The 14,880-nt window shown below is 32.7% G+C and overlaps 1 protein-coding gene across 16 annotated transcripts in view; it reads left to right on the forward strand.

Moving 5' to 3' along the window:
- The window catches only part of FAM135A (family with sequence similarity 135 member A), a 461,750-nt gene extending 447,893 nt beyond the window's left edge, over window positions 1–13,857 (forward strand). For all 16 annotated transcript variants that reach the window (XM_074333158.1, XM_019749326.2, XM_019749331.2 and 13 more), the window contains 3 exons: window positions 408–518; window positions 10,392–10,505; window positions 12,435–13,857. In XM_074333158.1, coding sequence (XP_074189259.1) covers window positions 408–518; window positions 10,392–10,505; window positions 12,435–12,640 — 431 coding nt within the window. In that variant the 3' untranslated portion in view covers window positions 12,641–13,857. The remainder of the gene's footprint in view (window positions 1–407; window positions 519–10,391; window positions 10,506–12,434) is intronic.
- The last annotated feature ends 1,023 nt before the right edge of the window (window positions 13,858–14,880 follow it).

The following is a 14,880-nucleotide window of genomic DNA, read 5'->3' on the forward strand; positions in this document are numbered from 1 at the left end:
TACCATTAACTTAACTTATTATTTATAGTCTCAAAACTCTGTGCTTAGGCATTTAGATCTACTACTGTGTTTGAAGTTTTATCCCCCTCTGCTTTATAATTTGAGCAAATATATCTAAAGGTACACTTTTCCCAAACTTGTTCTTTGTAAACTATTATTTATTTTATTACTGTTTGAGAAAGAAATAGTAAGCCACAATTATCAACCACGATTAACCTATAGTTAACCTATGTATGTATATATATATTTGTTATCAGAAAATGGAAATACTTTGCAAATATATTAGTCAACAAATGCTAATTTGAGGGATATCTTTTTTGAAATGAAATATATATTAAAATTCATAATCTTGGCATATGTTACCATATATTTCAAGTTATACTTACATATGATTTATAACTCTCTAGGTCTGTGGTTTATGCAAAAATGGAAAAAATCAGGTTCTCTTTTGCAATTGACATGTCGAGATCATTCAGACCCTCGCCAAACTTTCTTATACAAGCTTAGTAATAAAGCAGGTAAGTGTATAGTAACAGTTTTGAAAACATTCACATCCTTTTTAAAATAAACTTTTAGCAAATAAATCATCACCATATCTTTCTGGTGATTAAAAAAGTTTAGTTGATTATAATTTCTTAGTAATGAAATAGCAGACTTACAATTAAGACTAAGCAATCCATAGCATGGTTTAATTTTCTCGTGATTGTATTTATGTTTTATGAGCTACACAGCTACTTTGAAATCGTCCTAAAATTTTTAACATTTATAATTTATACCAATTATAAGTTAGTCAGTTTTTTAATTAGGCCTCTGCATGTCTTAGCTCTCCTGTCTTTCTAGCTTCACCTACTCCAATCTTCAATCCTTGTTATAAACTGACACATATTGTTCCTCTTTCCTATTCTAAGTCTGTCAATCATTTCTGGAAAAAGCCAGAAACTAAACTATTAATATTTATTCCGTCTACAAATTCTCACCACTGGATAAATCTTGTTATTTGTCTTTTATTAGCTGATTATGAACAATATTCCCCATCTTGCATGTATTTTGTATGTTTTTATAGCCTGAAGTCCCCAACTACTTTGCCATTCGCACTCTCTAAATGATCTTACTTACTTCTGACCTTTCCATATCTCCCTGACATCCTCAAACTACGTCTTCCCAATACATTCTTTCCACTGCATCCTTTGAAATCTCTATCTTCAGGGAACAGACTGCCCTCCTCTTTATTTTATTCAAAGAATGTTATTTCCACTTCCTTCTGAAAGTGGAGACATAACTGTAAGCCAGATATTACCCCACCCAACCCTCATCTCCCCATTCCTGTCTATACAACAGAGCTTGGCAAACTTTTTCTCTAAAGGGCCAGATAGGAAATATTTTGGCTTTGTGGGCCATATGATCTCTATAGCAACTACTCCATAATACCACTGTAGCACAAAAATAGCCATAAACAATATATAAATTAATGAAAGGCCCCTCCTTCTAAAAATATTTTCCTCCCTCCAATTCTGTAACATCAGCTTCTCCATATTTTCTTTCATCTTGGCTCTCTGTTTCCTACACAGGCTTCTTTTCTTTCCTTTCCCCTTAAAAGTAGGTGTTCTTGGGCTCCGGCCTCTGTCTCCTGCTGTTCTCACTCTGTACATTTTTCTTTGATAGCATCATCCCATTTCTACCTTCACCACTGGTGACTCTCAGATACGTATCTCTAAGAGCTCAGTGCTCTGTGCTGTGTGCTCCATACCTACAGGCCCCGCTGCCTACCAAACATATTCACTTAGATGTCTCATGGGTGCCTCAAGCGCAATGTTTTCAGACACCTCCTCTTTCTACTCAGATTTAGTTCTCTGGATTCCACAACTACAGGAATGGCACTCCCATCTCCCCAGCCAGAAACTTAGAAGTTGTCCTAGACTCCTCTTGCTCACTCTCCCCTCACGTCTACTGAGTTGTCAAGCCCTGAGACATTCAGCTTTCTTAGTAGCTAATGGAGGCTTTTCTTTTCTTTGCCACTGTCCTAGTTCAGCCTTCATCATTTTTACTTCGATTATTGCTGCAGTCTCCAAATTAGTTACCCTGCCTCTTTATGCCCCCTTCTCTCCAATCTCACTTCCTTGTCAGATAAAATGATCCTCTAAAAGTTAAGTCAGACCATATTGCTCCTGTTGGAAAATCTTTCATGGTACCTTATAGCTTTCAGGATGAAGTTTAGATTCCATGGCTTACAGCGTGAAATCCTTTTTAATCTGGTTACTGATTCTTTTACTTGCTTCATAGCCTACTCCTCCCACATACGTATCCTTTCCTTTAGTAATGCACACGTTTTATGCTTCCTTGCATTCACCCGTGCTTTTTCTACTGCTGTTCCTCCCGATGTGTTTACCCATCCTTTTAGAACTGATTCTTTCCATCTTAAAAAGTTAAACTCAAAGCACCACCTACTATCAAAAGCTTTTCTTGATGCTCTGGTTTAGTTCTCCTGTGCTTTCAGAGTACTGAGTATATGCCTCTATATCCCAAATCTTATATCTCCAGGACTGAGTTCATTAATGAATTCCAATCCTCATTTGCCTGCTAGACATCTCTACTTACATATCAAACTAAGTATGTTTAATACTGAAATATTGTCTCCTTTTGCTCCCTCTTTTTTCATCTTTTTTAAAATGGTACTTTATCCTCTAAATTACTTGGTTTGAAACACCTCAGTGTCATCTTTGAATGACCCCACTTCTTTGTGTCCCACATCCCAAGACTGTTAATATTATCTCTGAATTCATATTAGCGTTAGGTATGGACCTCTTTTATCATACCCATTATAGTTTATCTCATGTGAGTCATTTTTAATATTTTATCCTTTTTCCTTAAGTATGATTTATTGTGACAACCTTTTCCTACCCGCCACCCCTACATACACACCCAGTTCTTATGTACTTCTTCCTAGTAGGTGTTTGGTATAAATCTATTGAATCAATGAGTGATCTTTTTCATATTATTTTCAATATCCAAAAGCAAATCAAACTTTGTACAGTATGCTGAAAATCAAATCCACGTATTCAGTAACTGATACCATGTTTCCCCAAAAATAAGACCTAGCTGGACAATCAGCTCTAATGCGTCTTGTGGAGCAAAAATTAATATTAATATAAGACCGGGTCTTAATATAATATAATATAATATAATATAATATAATATAATATAATATAATATAATATGTAATACTGGGTCTTATATTAATTTTTGCTTCAAAAGATGCATTAGAGCTGATTGTCTGGCTAGGTCTTATTTTCAGGGAAACAGGGTAGTTCTGAGGTAATTTGAACTTGTAAACTTAAGCCACGGCCTTTATAAATCTGTTTTTTATCTTCATTCCTATCATCCATGTCCTCCATCCCGCTCTTGAAGCATTTGATATGAACACTAGACAGATTTAGTAGTTGAATATAGCCCACTTCATTTGAGCCCTGTTTTTGCCTTTTCAGGATTCTGCTTTAAATGTTATTAATATGATAAAGAGATTTGGGAATAGTTATTTCATGTATTATCTATTATTAGAATCAGTAAAAGAAAAGTTATTTTAAAGATCTAGTTTTATTATTTTGTTTCTAAGGGTGTAAAGAAAACAGTAAGTTACTTATAGTGTACAGAAATGTATACTTGATTAATAAAACTATAAGATATTCCTACAAAATCAAATATAGCATATAGTTCTCATGTGAGAAAAATTTACTGACACTAACTAGAACCATTGTGTGTGGCTATGGAGTTTGTACCACTGCTGCTTATGAGTCAGGAAATAGATGCAAGGCGAAACTAAATTAAATGCTCCCTGGGGTCTGTTTATTTATACCGCATTTTAGAAAGTAAATTTAAAACTTTTGCTTACAAGTTATTAATTTATTATTTGCCTTGTAATGTGTGGCAAAATTCTCCCCTCCCCTCTGGTTGTACCAGCCTAACACTGCTTTTAGGAGCCAAACTTTGAAGGCACACGTAGGTGTTAGTTCTAGCTGAAACACTGACTAGGTTGCTTGATCTAAATAAGCTTCAGTTTCTTCATTGGTAAAATGGGAATAATAGTATCTTCTTCACAAGACTATTAAAGATTAATTGTAAACAATTACCATTCTCAGTAACATGGAACTCAGTAAATGTTGGGTGATAAAAATAGCTCTAAATGAAGATGTGCCTGAACTAAAGTAATATTAGTGTTTTAGATTGTAGAAATTTCCTTTCAGAATAACATCATGAGTATATTTTAGGAGATATTTTAACAGAACTGTTTAAAAACAAGCTCATCTATATGACAATATTACTAGCTATAAAAAAGTACTCAAATGACTTACTAAAATTGTTTTTATGTTTTAAGATTTCTATTTGTATGCAGATACAAGTTTATTAGTATACACATGAATTGAATTATTATTATCATTGGAAAATAACATGAAAGAATATTATTAGAATATTACTAGAATATTTTCTAATAATCATGACTAATGAATTAAATAATACTAAAATATGGGAATAAGTAATACCGTGTTCCCCTGAAAATAAGACCTAGCCAGACCATCAGCTCTAATGCGTCTTTTGGAGCAAGAATTAATATAAGACCTGGTATTACTTTAATGTAAGACTGGGTATAGTATAGTATAGTATAGTATAGTATAGTATAGTATAGTATAATAATAGAATATAATACTGGGTCTTATATTAATTTTTGCTCCAAAAGACGCATTAGAGCTGATGGTCTGGCTAGGTCTTATTTTCGGGGAAACACGGTAGCTGACATACATATGGCACTTGCTTTATTTGAGATACCACCGAAGCATATCGTACACATTGGCTGATTTAAACTTATGAAGCAGGACTATTATTGCCTCCATTTTGCAAATGAGGACACTGAAGCGTAGAGTGGTGGAGTGACTTGCTACAGGTCACAAAACCAGTAGGCACTTGTGCATGGTTCAAGCCATGTTATGTTAAGCCATTAATGTATATTTTCAAGAACTTTAGAAGCGATTTCTAATTGCAGTTTTAAATATCAACAAATATTCACTAATTGATTTAAAAATTATAGTATTGTCACAGGGGTTGGAGCAAGTCTGTCTTGAGCTATGTATACCCTCCCCCCATCCCTTTTTGTCATCTAGAGAATTGTGAAAAATGAGTAGTCAATTCGTAGGAAATTATTACACCTGAATATATACATGTATTTATTTTATTCACAATGTGGAAATATATGGGTTTACATGAGAAACATAAGTAAGTAAAATAGGAAAACAGAACACTGTTTACTTAACTATTTTACTTAACCAATATGCTATTCTCGGGTGTTTTTAAACAATCAAAAAGCCCTACTGATAATTTGTCTTTTATATTTTCACTCTGTTAAAGGTACAAAATTTTGGATGCCCTAGTCCAATTATTGCTTCTGTTTCTTCTGAATAGCCAATTTCCTGCTCTTCGGGAAAAGCCTAAAATAACCTGCCTAAACCAAAATCCAGCCTTCTGCCTTCTTCCCTCCTTTTATTTAAGCAAAGCCTCCCCTGTGGGTCTTCCTTTTGCAAGTTTTTTTTCTCTACAACATACCATTAATTAGTAGCTTTCCTTAATTGAAAGCTATTTATTATTTTTTAATTAAGGACACATTTAAAAGCCTAACCTAATTTGTATGATTTATAAAACAATTGAGAAATGTTATACTTTTTATAAAAATCATATATTTATTATGAATTGTCTTTTTTATTTTGTGAACACAATAGATCTTCTAAAGGGCTAAAGAAATATTATTTTTAAGAGGAAATTACCTTTTTTGATTAAGGTATTACAATTATAAACATTCATTAAATTTTCATAGCAACTTCTGACCAAAAAACCTATAGTAGTCTATAAATTGCAGATAGAATATATAAATAGTTTACACAGTATAATTAGGGCATACTAACATCTCAGCAATGAATTATCTAAGCAAAGAAAGACGCTAAAGGAACTAGAGCAAATGGAAGGTAAAATGTATATTATATAGATGAGGTGACACCAGTCAAGGTTCCATAGAGAGGAGCATGGACACTCTTGCATTCCTTGTTGAGGGCTCATATATAGCCACATAAGAATCTATTGTTAAAACTTCCAAAACATAATATTCTATTTTAAGATCTTCCAAAAAACATCTGCTTAGAATCTCTTTACCAGCTGTTGAACTCTGACAAGTAAAATATAACAGTTAAAGAAGTCTCTTGTTGTGCTACTATGGCATAAGGTAATCTTTTCTTCCAGCAGATACAGAGGTGTTTAATAATACCTATGACTTGATTTGTAAATAACATTTCTATTTTGTTTCTGAAAGTGTGGGAAAGAATCAGCGTCAGCTAGCATTATTTTAGGAAGCAAATTCTTCCGAATACAGTGTTTAAAATTAATGAATATAAAGAATAGTTTAATTTTGCATAGAATATGTCAATTTTAAAAGCACAGGTATTTTCTCAATGTCAGCACTATTGACATTCTGAATTGGATAATTCTTTGTCGTCAGGGGTTGTCTTATGCACTGTAGGATTTTTAGCAGTATCTCTGGTCTCTACTCACAAAATGTCAGTGGCGCACGCACCCCTCCACACCCTTTCACACTCCAAACCCCAGTTGTGACAAAAATATCTCCAGACTCTGCTAAATGTCCCTCAGGGTGCAAAACCACCAGTTTAGAACCAGTATTTTAGCCAATACCAGAGAGTAAATAGAAAATGAATGAATATGAATTGCCTTAAAACAATAAAATTTCAGAAAAAATTAGTCATCAAAAGTTTCAGGAAGACTATGATAATGAAAATGAAAGTTACTATTTATAATGTTCATAAATAAATCACATTATTATATAGAAAAATATTGAAGATTTACTTTAATCTTTTTCTTGGTAATCCTGAAAGTTAACTAAATATTTACAAACTTTTCTATTAATAGTTCAAGTATCTTATTCTGCAGATGGGGAAATCTTGTTACTTTCCCAAGTTAGAGACAACTTCAACCGAGAATTAGCCACTTCAGGGGCTGAATGAAGAACTAACCCTAAGGCCAGTTAACTAGGTCATCGTTAAGCAGCTAGAATCAGTGCATATGCAGGGAAGATGAACCTTGAATATGCGCCTCCCAAAATATTAGCTGGACTTCAACTCAGATGAAGTACTTCCATAATTCCCATTGTAACTCTGGGCCTACCTTGTTTCACTTGAGTTTCTACCCTCTTTAGCCAACACTGCTGGAAACGAATTGAAACCAACAGATTCAAAAAGAGTCACATTCTATTTAAGTAACTTAGTTCTTGGCTAACACAAAAGGCAAACCTATGTAGAAATACAATATTAGTATTAATTTATTGTTGAAAAACTATTAAAATCTACTAAATTTAGAATGCATTTTAAAGTACAGTACTGTCTTATGAATCACATTTAGAAATATGACAATGTAGTATATTTATATTAGTATTGTGGTCTTTGATTTTATTTATTTCATCATCATGGAATCTGCGAGTTAAAGGGTATATTAGAAACCCCTCCTCTACTCTTTGTTGATTTTGCATACTTCCATTCCACTGAGCGGCCTGAACCCTAGGAGACATGGACACTTCTTCCCTCAAGGATCTCATCTAAAGCAGTGATTCTCCACCTGAGTATCGTTTCTCTATAGGATTATATCAGAATCTCTGCAAAAAGCTATTTTGAAAAATATATTTAATATAATTTTTTAATGTAATGCCTATTCCTATAACTATAGAAATAAAGCAGTGCCAAGAACTGGGGGCAGGGTTATTGTAGAGGAATATAAAGTTCAAGGACTGATTGATTTTTATTTTTTTTAATGGGAGATAGTGTAGTGTTTTGCATACTGATAAGAATGGTCTGTACAAAAGAGAAAATTGATGATGCAAGAGAGAGATGGGACAACTGCTAGGCAGGAGGGATAGGACCTAGCACACGAGTATAAAGGTTGGCCTGAGGTGGGAGCATGAATAGTTCATCAGAAGAAGCAAGAGTGAAGGTAGAACTTAAAAGTACAAGTATGGTAGGTGGGTTTGTTTTAAAGTGGGAGTATATGGAAATTCTCTTCTGATTCTTCTGCATTCTCAATGAAATAGGAAGTAAGTTCATAAGGTAAGAGTGAAGAGGGTTAGAAGATGCTGGTGACTTGAAAAATAGTCACTTAGGAAAGTACGGAAATGAACATTGGTGAGAAGGCTGCCACAGGCTGTGCAATGCACAGCTCCAAGGAGTGTCAGTCATGCAAACTGTAACATGAATGCTACCCCTGGACTTGTGCAGTATGTTCGCTCTTTATGGAGAACACAAATATGTACTGTTTAGATAAATGAAAAAGCTAATCGTGCTGTTATATGACTCATTTCATGCAGCTTGAGATAAAATTTCAGTGAAAGCATCATACTTAGATTCAAAAAGTACAGTACCTAAAACAACTTGGGAGTGAAAGTGATGTACAGTAGGACAGTTGTGTTCATATTTTTGACTTGCTTCCTTACCCCTTAAGAGAATTTTGAAAAAAATGTGTACCCCCTTGTATAATTTTAGGATAACGCTTAAAAATATTTTCTATGATTTTAAATAGTGGCAAAAGATGTTTTCTGGCATATCAGGTAATACATGTTTACTGTAATTGTTATCTTCATAAAAATATAAAGACTTAGTTCATTCAATTAGTTATAGATTTAGCTCATTCAATTCAATTTATAGAAAATGTGTGCCATAAAATCTAATTGGCAAAGCCATTTCTTAATTGTCAAACAAATAAGTCAAATCAAACTTACTTTTTGTCAGAAAAAGTTAAGATTTCATTCATAATTTGCTTGGTTCCCAGATACTTTTATACCTCAGGGTTATACACCATAATAAGATCTGAAATAGATTGGAGAGATATCTTTCTCGTGTAAAGTGGGAGAAGGACAAGTCACTTTTAGAACAGCACTCATACAGAAGTTGGGCTCTGGAAATTAATTTTCTTAAAGCTCTACATGCCCATCTACATTAAGGAGAGCCTTAAATTACTGCTGGGGTAAATGTATATCAGTTTAAAGACTTCTGCTCTAGGATGCATAGGTGATTCCTAGGTAGCACTAATGCTGATGAAGATATTGCTGTCAAATAAAGCCAAAAGTAGAATGAATTTGTCTCATGAAATGTGAAAATGAAGGGGGAAAAATCAGGTTTTCTTAATGAATATCTTTCTAAAATATGATTTTAAAAGTTTGTATAATTGAATTAATTCCTGTTATAAACATTTGATTATTTCACTTATGTCCCTAGTATGTTATGTATTTAAATTGCCTCAAAGTTGTTCTCTTTGGGAAAAAGGGACGATGACCTTATATTTGGCATAGAGGGATATAGTCAGTCTCACCTAGTTGTGTGTCGGTCTGCACTATTCTCATTAGGATCCTTAAGTTCCAAGGGAGAAAGAGAGCTTCTGCAAAGGCTTTCTGTATTCTGGATCCACAGTAGTCCCCAAAATTGGCCTGTCCCTAAGGATCTGAATTTCAGTGAGCAAAAAGTACCAAAGTTTTACTCTGGAACATTCCAGAAATGAAATATGCACTACACATCCAATTATAATGTCTTGCCATTATTTATTTATATCTTATTTAATAATCACATAAACTTTTTTATATTTTATTTACTAGTCTAAATAGTAAAATTAGAACATAACTGATCTAAAGTAGTCACGAACATAGTTTCAGTACTTAAATGAGGTAATTAACGAAGTATCCCAAGGTCACAAGCTCTGAATTCACCTAGTTTAACAAAAAATGACACCTGACAAGTCTGTGGATGGATCATGAAACCCGTTATTATTACTAAAAAAATCAAAGCAGATATCCTCTTGAAATACTCAAATAAGGAGAAAATATGAATAATATTAGACAATAGTCAAATGAAAACTAAGTAAAATGTCAGCTTTAAAAGAGTTCATATAGGCTGTTTTGTTTGTTTTTATGGAAGAGTATAATTATGTTTCTTGGGGAAATATTCTTAAATATTGAGGAATATCCTTTGGAAAGTAACAATGTCGTGAAATATTTCTTATGGAATTTTAACCCACCATATCTAATTTCTCCCCTACCTGCCATACCATCACACCACAATCCTTGCTCTCAATGCAAACCCACTTTCTTCTTATCAGCACATAAACTCCATACAATGAAGCTGGTGGAGGGGCTGTGTGATTTGTAGATAATATATAGAAATGTGGAGAAAGAATTCATCAGATATTTTAAAAGCCATAAACTTAGTGCTACTGAGTAAATAAAATGGCGGGGGGTCACTTAATATACTAATAAGTTCTAAATCTTGTTCATTATTGCATTATAACTCAGTATTTTCTCTTCACAGGGCTTCATTACTTCAAAAATGTTGTGCTAGTGGGATCGCTACAGGATCGCTATGTTCCTTATCACTCTGCCCGAATTGAAATGTGTAAAACAGCTTTAAAAGACAAACAGTCAGGTAACAAAGTAAATTAGAAGTATTTTGAAGAGTTATATCTACCCATGAGCTTTTTCCCAAATTTTTCTTGTAGTCACTTTCTCTCTCCTTTCTCTCCTTTTGCTTCTTTTTTCCATCCACTGATATAAATTAGCTATTTTTCGTCCATTTTTCTTCCTTTCGTAACACCTGTCACCTCAGATGTTTTTGCCAATGAAACCATAGTTTTTTTTTATGAAATAGTTCTTTAATTACAGATACTTCTCCATTTTGCTGCCTCAAAAGTAATCTGTACTTTGATTTCCTCCGAATTATTAGAATTAGTGATAATAGCTATTTGGAGTCAGAAGGAGACTTGGATGCACGTATAAAACGTTATAAAAACTGAGGCTCAGAGATGCTAAGTGGCTTATCCAAAGTCACTCACTGCTGATTAATTACAGGCTCAGGGTAAGAACCGGGTGTCCTACCTCCCAATATTGCCTCAGTTCCTTTTTTGGAATGAGGCTGATTTTAAACAAATTCTCAACCCTGCTTTTCTTTCCCATTGTGACAGTGAATAGCCCTTTCTGGTAGGGACTGTCTTAGACACATTTGTGTTGGCATTGCCTAGCATGGTACCTGGCACATAGTAAGTACTCTCTATTCATTTAATAAATATACTTTTAAGCATTTTGTGACATCAGAATAACTTTTATTTTTTAACTTCTGTTCTAGCAAGAGTCCACTTAAGGGAAAAGGCTAGAGTCCACTTAGAGAAAAATTCAGAAGACATTTAACCTTCAGATGGGTCACTAAAACAAGACAAATGTCCTTTGTATTAACATTGAGATTCTGTGCCACTGGGGGACAGGGAAAATCTAATAAAGAGAAGTTTGGATTTCTTCCTATGTAAGAATATTTTTTAAATAGCATGAAACCAGAAATCCAATTTGACTCACAATGGAAACTAAGAGAGATAGGAGTAAAAAATGTTCTATGAATCTGTGATATTAATCTTTCTCTTAAATACTTCTCTTTTCTTTCTCTAACTGTACTTCTTTCTATGTACTGTTCCCTTCTCGTCATTCCTCAGGGGACTACATCTACCTCTCTTTCCAAAATTTAATATCTGTCTCCCTAGAATATACATGTTCCATGGATATGTGTTAGCTCTTATCTATTAGTAATATAGTAATGCATAATCATTAAAAACTGTTTTGCCCCTTATACAGTAGTTTGTGCTTTTATGTATATGTGTGTGTGTGTGTGTGTGTATGTATTTATTTGTATATTATATATATTATATCTGCATATAATATATATAATATATATGTATATAGCCTTTATCTCTTATGCTTAGCATAACCTCAATAAATCCATTGTAAGAATTAACCAAAAAGAGGGAGAGAGGAGCATAATGTTGGAATTAAAAGCTGAACCAAGCATTAAATCTTGAAAACAAAATACAAGATTCTTTTTAATCTTTGAGCCAAACTCATTGTTCTTCTGATTATAGGAAGTTGCTATTCTTCTGAAAATAATGTGGAAATATGTGGGAAAATGTTGAGTGCCTCGGATACATTTTTAAATTACTTGCTATAGATTAAAGTTTCAAATTTTGCCTTAATCAAAATGTTTCAGCATGGCTACCTTTTCATAATGCTTTAATGAGTCATAAGTGACTTAATGTTGAAGAAAACTGTTTGGTATAGTCATTGCTTTGAATTAAAAATATCAAATTGACAGGAATAATGTTTAATAAATTTATTTGTACTTTGCTAGAGAGATAATCTATATTTTTTCTAAAGCAGTCTCAAAAATGATAGTGAAAGAAAAAGCAAACCTTTTAAAATAACTTTTTCTGCTTCAAATGGAAATAATGTAACTAAATTTTATGAATTATATAGAAATCGACATAGAATTTTTTCAGTTACTCATGTGAACTAATTTTCCTTTACTTTTCCATAGGACAAATCTATTCAGAAATGATCCATAACTTGCTTCGTCCAGTTCTGCAAAACAAGGACTGTAATTTGGTTCGATATAATGTCATCAATGCATTGCCCAATACAGCTGATTCGCTCATTGGGAGAGCTGCACATATAGCTGTTCTTGATTCAGAAATATTTTTAGAGAAATTCTTTCTGGTAGCTGCCCTCAAATATTTCCAGTAGGATAAAAACATTGTTAGAGACTTGACAATTACCTCATTCAACAATGATTCAAATAGTGTATTATATTAAAGTATACATGCTGATAAGTTCTAAGAAATATTTATACCTTTTTATATGGAAGATAATTTATATCATCCATGTTTAGAGCTTTTTAAACATCAACTTTACTTTCTAGGTAATGTGGCTGTGCAATATTTTTTTAATTTTATCTTTTTACTTTTCTATTACTTTTTCATATATTTTGCTACATAAGTATTTCAGTGAAACTTTAAGCCCATATATATGTCTGATTATTATTGGCTTTCCACAATTTTTACATCAAACTCATATTAGAGGCCATTATTGCTAGAAGAGCATGGCACTTTAAATTTTCTAGTATTGGGGTATATTTAGTTAATTATAAATTTTACTTTTAACATTTTACTCTGTTTTAACTGGAAATAAGATTATGGCTGCTAAAATATATTTTTTGAAGTCAACTCTTTAGCCCTGCCAAACCAAGTAGTTCATATATGACAATGTTAAAAAGTTTTCTAAAAAAAGTCATTGTTGCTATTAAACATATGTCATGCCTATTAAAATATATTTTCTACTGGTGATTTCAACATTATTTCTCACAAGTGACTTTTATTAACAGAAATTTTCATGTTCATGTTAGCAGTATCTAGAGATTTTTGAATGTTTGAATGCCCTCTGCCTTGATTTCGTTGGAATTTTGTTAAATTTAGTAATGTTGCTTGAACTTTTTGATTACATTTCTTTAACTTTTTTCGTGAATTTCCTTGTCTGTACATAATAATTAAATGTTGAAATTTGTGAAATACTTTTATGAATTTAGATCATTTTTAAATATTGTTAAAATTTGTTGAACTAAAAAGAAATGTAAATAAAATAATTCATGTTAAAAATGGAAAATAATTAACTTTACATGTTTGGTGATACAAATACAAATGTTTTTGATATATGGAGATGTTAAGTCTCTTAACTTTCCTAAAGGTGCTGAATAGCTTAAAATTCACTATTTTCCTTTCCTGTTTTACTTGTGAAAATAATGCACTAAGGGTGAATAGAAGGTCTGTTTGCATTTACCAGTTGTGATTGGACAGAAGGTTTTTGTAAGTATGTATTGTATAATTGATGCATGTTTATTTTTAGCATTGTGTTATTGCTCTGGTGTTAATAAATGAACAAATGACTATCTAGAGGAACAGCTAAAACACTTGCTTATTTTCAGAATACTAGAGGTACATTTTTATTTTTAATTGGACAGACTATATTAATTAACTCTCGAGACCAGCATGATTGTGTAACTTAGAGCCTTTGTATTTTTATAATTTGTCTTTTGCATATATCTTAAGTAGTTAAAAGGTATTCCATAAATCTTTACTTTTCAAAAAGTACTTGAAAATTCAATGAAATGACTAAGCAATAATATTTCAATTGCATTACAACTGGAAAACATAAATATATGCATTGTCTACCACGTATTTTTGCCACACACATTTTTCATCTTCATGTACAAGTACGTTGGCCCTGAATTTGAAATATCATGCTTATTGTAAGTTTGAATAATCTTCCAGGTTTATCAAAGGATTCATTCTTACTCATATTCATATAATTATATTTAAGGGTAAATTGCTCTTATGATCACATTTGGTTGATTGGTTGTTGGTTGTTTTAATACAGTTTTAAAAGCACATCAATGATCATGGTTTAAAAATCTAACAACTTTACTTGTGGTTTATCAATCAGGGAAACTATGAAATAAATGTTGTTCACCTCCAAATTCAGATTACAGGGGTGGGGTAGGGAAATGATTATCTGAAACAGTATAATTGAATCTTAGAGAATGAAGCTCATTAAACCAATAAGAATTCTTGGTTGCAAACAAAAAAAAACAATTATGATTAACTTAAGCAGAAAAATAATTCATTGGAAGAATATTAGGCAGCTCACAGAAATAATAAAAAGGCTGGAGAACCAGATTTGGAAAACAGTAGAAACCAAAGGAAGCCAGATGACCAAAATCATAGCCAAGTTCCAAACTCAAGAAGATCTGGAAATTCATGTACACATCTGCTGGCAGTGATGCCTCTGAAAACTGGATTTCAGACTCTGCTTATTTGCATCTCTCATTCCAGGTTAAAAGTCTTGTGGGAATGTCCAACTGACCATGCTTAGTCTTCTGCCAGCACTCAGACTGTCAGACATCAAAGACCACAAGTATATCTGACCTTTTC

Source organism: Rhinolophus sinicus, linkage group LG05, assembly GCF_036562045.2.
Source record: "Rhinolophus sinicus isolate RSC01 linkage group LG05, ASM3656204v1, whole genome shotgun sequence".
NCBI classification, from domain to species: Eukaryota; Metazoa; Chordata; class Mammalia; order Chiroptera; family Rhinolophidae; genus Rhinolophus; species Rhinolophus sinicus.